Below are 5772 nucleotides of genomic sequence, written 5' to 3'. Positions count from 1 at the left end.
ACTTTTTTTCGTCGAGCCATAATAGGACAAAGTAATATTAGTTACATAGATTAAAAAAGCATCGAATAGAAAATTGGAGAAGCTTCATTCTAGTCTCTTTGTCTGTGGAGCTTTAGATGAAAACTAGCTGCACAGGAGCTACAGCCCCCGGAGCTTGACGTGGGCGACTCTCGGTCGTGGGCACAAGTTGTCGGGCACGTTACGACGATACATTTTTTCACACGCAAAAGGCCATACACATGCAGAAGGTAACAGCGCGCGAACATAGCGTATAGAGTGGAATGATGACAGAGCGGAGAAACGCGTGTGCGAATATGCTCTAATTGTCGAGCTCGTGTCACAGATCGTACGCCGCGCGTGTGTGTGTGTGTGTGTGGGTGTGCGTTATAGCACGTCGCGCAGCTCTGCTCTATAATCGTCGCGCGCCTGCACATAGACGTGTTCACGTGTCTTCGAAAAGAAAAAATAATCGAGTCGAAAGCAGAAACTACGTAGGTATAGGTACGTTTGACGCTGCACACCTCTCGCGAATACAACTTATGCCTGCGCGCGCTATCTGAGCGGAGCCGTGCGCGCGTCGATTCAATATGCACGGCACATCGAGCGAGCGAGCGCGCCCGAGCGTTGATGTCCGCGAATTAACAATGATGAAACGTTAAAAGTTTACTCGCGACTGACTGTGCGATTGTCGGACATTAACTCGCGAAAATTTAACCAACACATGACCTCAACGATACCTTTTACCATCGGGCACTGGCATTAGAACTCGTGACCGGCAATTTGAATATATTAGGTGAGGCGGACTATGAACTGTACTTTTTGACACAAGGAATGTATTTAAAGGATGCTTTTATTCACGCAAATTCGTGGACATTTATTTGATGAGTATATTTCAATTATTGTACATTTTTCATTATTATATTTGAAATTCTTTTTTTATAATTTGATTATCTGTGTTCATCTCTGATAATTTTTGTTATGTGTTTGACTCTCAAAAAATCTAAAATATTAGTAGCAAAATGAACTGGAATTTATCAAATCTTAGAATGACTATAATTGATCATTTTCAAATTTCTAAATCCAATCGTTTTTTGACTAAACTTTGGTAAATACGCCCCCTAATGATATCTGCAGTGTAACAAAATTTATGTTTGAAATTTTTTGACCATACAACTGACTTATAATTTGAATCGATTAGTAGCGCATAGATTTGCTCAGGGCTAGAAGTGCAAATTTGATAAATAGACACGCGGTCCCTTATCATCGTAGTTTTAGCCCATTCAAATTCTGACTTAATTCGACCAATTTTGAAACTACTAAATTCCTCTTCTGGTCTTGGAAATTTGTCGTCTAATTCGGAAATCTTATTGGTTAGATAATATTCCGTTTTTGGATCAAAATGCATTTTGCCAATTTTAATAGTTGCTATATACTCGAAAATTTTCAAAAGTATACATTTTTTTACGCGTTGATTTCCAATAATCGTGTCTTTCATCTTATCAAGTAAAGTATCGATGAAATTTTGAATATATGATCCTGAACCTAAAATGAAAATGTTTTTAATATTAGCCACAAATATTTCAAATTAATGTAGCTTAATTACTTACTTGTTTGTAAAGCTCTTGTTAGTTGATTAAGTTTGTAATCCGGCTGAATTAAATGTTGCACATCCCAATCAGAAAACTTATTGTTATAACTTTCTTTTTCCAGAAGCTCTATTATATCCAAAAAAATTAGTACACTCTCACAACCCAGTGGTAAATTTCTGATACTTTTGAAAATATTTTTATCTAAAAAAATATTAGTAACATCGGCTCCAAATTTCAAAAGTAGCTTGACTACGTCGTAATTAAAATGAGATACAGCAATATGCAGTGGTGACTGGTCCCATTTGTCTTTGGCATTTATGTCAGCTCCGCTATTCAGCAACATTTCGACCTTTCTAGTTCTAATTTCCTCTGGGAATTCCACTGAATCAAAGTCATAACGTTCATATCGAGAAAAATCAATTACATCCAAAAATGGTACTGGTAAGTAAGAATCTATAACAACGTGTAATATTGTCTGCTGATAGGTGTTGACAATTGAAATATCTGCTTGATTTTCTAGCAAAATTTTCATAATATTTCGTTGAGTCCTTCTTATTGTATTTTTCTTTTCTTCAAACGAGTCTTCCAATCTGTTATAAATATCGAACAACGTAAACAGTGGTGTATCTCCTTTTCCGTTTTTAGCATTTATGTTGCATTTGTACTTGATTAAAAGAGGAATAGATTCTTCGTAATGATTATGATGTAAATATTTTACTGAATTCTTGCAAATTCTGTGAATAGAATTTCCTCCATCATTGTCGCGCAAATTTGGATCTACTCCATTTTTTAACAGCGTTTCGATGGCTTTAATTTCGTCACAATCAACAGCATAATGCAAAGGGGATCGGCCTAGGTCATCAAATATATTTGAATTGGCATTTTTCTTTAAAAGTAATTCGAGGGTTTTCACACTGCTTTTGGAAACCGACATATGCAAAGGTGTCATCAAAGTTTCTGGGTCAGTTTTATTTGAATCAGCGCCGTTTTGTAAAAGTATTTCAACTAACTCTTCTTTTCCAAGTGAAATGGCCCAGTGCAAAGGTACTTTGCCATCTTCATCAGGCATGTTTGGATTTACCCCATACTTTAAAAGAATTTCAATCAATGCTGTTTTATTGTACTTAATAACCCAGATCAAGAACGATGGATTAACCAGTAAATTTGGATCAGCACCATTTTTCATTAACAATTCGGCTATTTTGCAACAATTAGAATCTACTATCGAAACTAATGGACTCATTTCGAAATACTTTTTGCAATTTAGATCAATACCGTGATCGATAAATTTTTTGACCATCTCAACTTGACCAACCCAGCAAGCCACATGAAAATGCGTTAACCCCCACTTTTCTTGATAATTGACTTCATCGTAGATTTGGAATAGCAAATTAATTTTAATTTTATCATTATTACTTATTGACGACGGGGCTTTAAGTGGTCTCAATAAAAATCGATATCGATTCAAGATCAAATGATGAATCGCCGTTTCACAGTTTGAATCGCTTAGTCTTGACATTTTTAATCCAACTGAAACTAATTTTTGAATGATTTCGTCGTGACCTATTTTTGCAGCTTGTGTTAAAATCCAATTGAGGTTTTCATCCATGCACAAAACCTCAGAAAGTTCTTCTATTTCGAAGTCAGTAATCGATTCATCTAATAACTGCCGGTATAAATAACACCGTATTTCATTTGTAATTTTCGGAGACACTATTTTTACACTTTTATCCATACTTCACAGTTGAATTCAAGTTAATGTTAGTCAGTATCTTTGCTCTTATGCAGTTCAAAGAGATTTTAAGGCAAAAAAGTTTTATTTTAATTGTTAGATAGGCACAAGTAAAATACTGTTGTCATATTTATAATACTCGCGGATAAGAAAAGTATTTGTTCGAAAAGATGTAAATTAGTAAATAATTTTACATCATGAAATATTCCAAATTAATTAGTTAAAAATCAATGTGTAAGCTTACTTAAAATTTACAAGGTTTGAACATGAACTGTGAGCTAAAATCTCTGCGTTTTATTTATAACACACTAAAAATGAGTCGTCTTCAGGCAATTGAAGCTTAAATGATAACATGTATAAGAGTTTGATTTAATCCGGTATCTTATCGCAAAAGTTCACTTTTTTTATTTACTCAAAGACTATAAAAATATTGAGAGAAACAATTACAATTATCTCTTCTCAATTTTTCAAACGCGATTGAGCGTGAACTAATGTCAGAAAATAGATGGATTCTATACAGAAGATACTAAACAGAGTCTAAGTCTTTTTTCTTTTTATATTTACCAGTTCAAGATCGTTGTCTGATGAATATAATATTCGTGCTAAATTCTCTCGATCACTTCTATGCTGACTATCTTTTGAAATGCGCAAGCGCTTCGTTTATCAATACCTTTACATGTGATAATAATATAAGGGGGCACATGAGTAAATGAACAAATTTTCTGCAACACATCCCGAATACAAGGCTGAATAAATCAAGAGCGTACGTAAGCTTTTCGTTGCGCAAATATAATGCCAAACGCAAAAGTTAGAAGTGTGTTATAGTTTATGAATCATATAATCCGAAAGTTTAGAATAATGTTGTGTCGAGGGCTGCCTCGCAATTTAAATATCGATCGTGTTTTTTGCTACTATCCAATTAGAACTTTTTAACTGAATTATTGCTCTTGATTCGTTCTGAATAAAAATTTTGATTTTTTTCTCCGCTCTGCAGTGATTATTGTAGCGTGCGCCCATTGTTCAACGCATATGATCTGTCAATCATTTAAATTTTCCCACAGTGATACACGTAGGCGTCTTCGTTCAAATATCCCGGTAAAAAAACTTTGCGGATGTAATTGCATCACTCGAAATAATCATTGTATTGAGAACAAATGAATTGTATAAATAATGTAACTCAAATACTCATATACATCTTTACTCATTTAAACAATTTTTATACATGCCTACCATCAGGCGTTGAAAATGCCAATGAATGACCAACTTGACTACGTTACCATCCAATGTCTCCCTCGGTATTCATTCTTTCATTATCGTCTGCTCTGCGCACATACGTACATATAAATACGCGCACAGCAGTGTCAGTCCAGCCATACATATATTACGAAATCAAATGCAAGCAGTACGCAGAATAATAGATATTACCGCAAAAGCAGCGGCCTGATGGATCGTGTCGAAAATTGATTGGGCGTGTAGCCATGATCATTTCACCCTCTCTCTCTCTCTCTCTCTCTTTCTATCTCTTTTGCCGTGCACAGCTACTCCCCTTTTGTATTGTCAGATCATCTACGCAAACTAGATCGAAAAAGCTCAGCCCCGGCGCTACGTAGTACGTATGTACCTATATATAAAGCGTAGTTTTATGTGCATAAAAAGCGTTCGACACGGAATACAAGCTTTTTTGTGCCGCATCTCGGGTACGCAGGGCACTGCTACCGCCGCATCGGACCATGGTTTATGTAGCTACGGTGTTTCTCCCTTTGCACATGCGGCTCTATATGTGCAGCTTTTTCAACGTGAGAGAAAGGACACACAACGGCGAGGCTTTTCAAAAAGAGAGCCGGTGCATGAGTGGAATTGTTCGGGTAAATGTGAGGTGAAAATACTTTATTTCCATTAGGCATTTATTGATCATCATTGCGATGGGATACACATCTAGTTATTCGAAAACTGAAAAGACTTTCAATGATGTTTACTCGATGTAGCTCTTTCACTGGAAAAATAATTGCGAAAAATGACTCAATAGCTTTCAAAAGTATCTCTTTGTAATAATTTATTTTCTTAATATAGAAATGGCGATTGAAATTAATATAGTTCTGAACTTGTTTACTAATTACTTAATGTAATTTCAAGATATAATTCAATAGCAAAACAAAATGAAAAAATTTGTTCGTTTTTCTATCTTCTTTTCTTAAAAAAAATAATACAAAGTCCGTTCATGCGCACTGTGATTGGCTATTAATATCTTCGCAGAAGTGTGCTGCATGGGAATGCGAAAAATAATAGCATATCCTGACGATTTCCAATAACTTAAAAAAGCCTCATAATAAATGATTAATTTACTACTATAAATGTTTACAATGTTTTATTTCAGAAAGGAGCTTGAGGGATAAAATTCTAGGAACGAAAAGGTTTTAGAATCAGTAAAATAATACATATGATTTTTCAGAA

General features: G+C 35.0%; 1 protein-coding gene across 1 annotated transcript; it reads right to left on the bottom strand.

The window, feature by feature from the left end:
* Positions 1 to 947: 947 nt before the first annotated feature.
* On the bottom strand, positions 948 to 3324 carry LOC106655012 (tankyrase-2-like). The gene is made up of 4 exons (XM_023461507.1): positions 3313 to 3324; positions 1608 to 3255; positions 1114 to 1542; positions 948 to 1024 (listed from the first exon to the last, which is right to left on the bottom strand). The coding sequence occupies exons 1-4, from the start codon at positions 3322 to 3324 to the stop codon at positions 948 to 950; spliced, it is 2166 nt and encodes a 721-aa protein (XP_023317275.1).
* Positions 3325 to 5772: the final 2448 nt, after the last annotated feature.

The sequence above is a fragment of the Trichogramma pretiosum genome, unplaced genomic scaffold (genome assembly GCF_000599845.2).
Source record: "Trichogramma pretiosum strain Unisexual culture from Peru unplaced genomic scaffold, Tpre_2.0 scaffold2, whole genome shotgun sequence".
NCBI lineage: Eukaryota > Metazoa > Arthropoda > Insecta > Hymenoptera > Trichogrammatidae > Trichogramma > Trichogramma pretiosum.
Note: the sequence above shows the minus strand (reverse complement) of the source record. Positions and strands in the feature narration are given on the sequence as shown.

What these genes read in the sequence shown, in the direction of transcription:
- LOC106655012 (XM_023461507.1), bottom strand. An exon ending in AACAAGAGCTTTACAAACAA is followed by an intron (nt 1,543 to 1,607) that starts GTAAGTAATTAA and finishes TTTTCATTTTAG; the next exon opens with GTTCAGGATCATATATTCAA. An exon ending in TGCAGATATCATTAGGGGGC is followed by an intron (nt 1,025 to 1,113) that starts GTATTTACCAAA and finishes GATAAATTCCAG; the next exon opens with TTCATTTTGCTACTAATATT.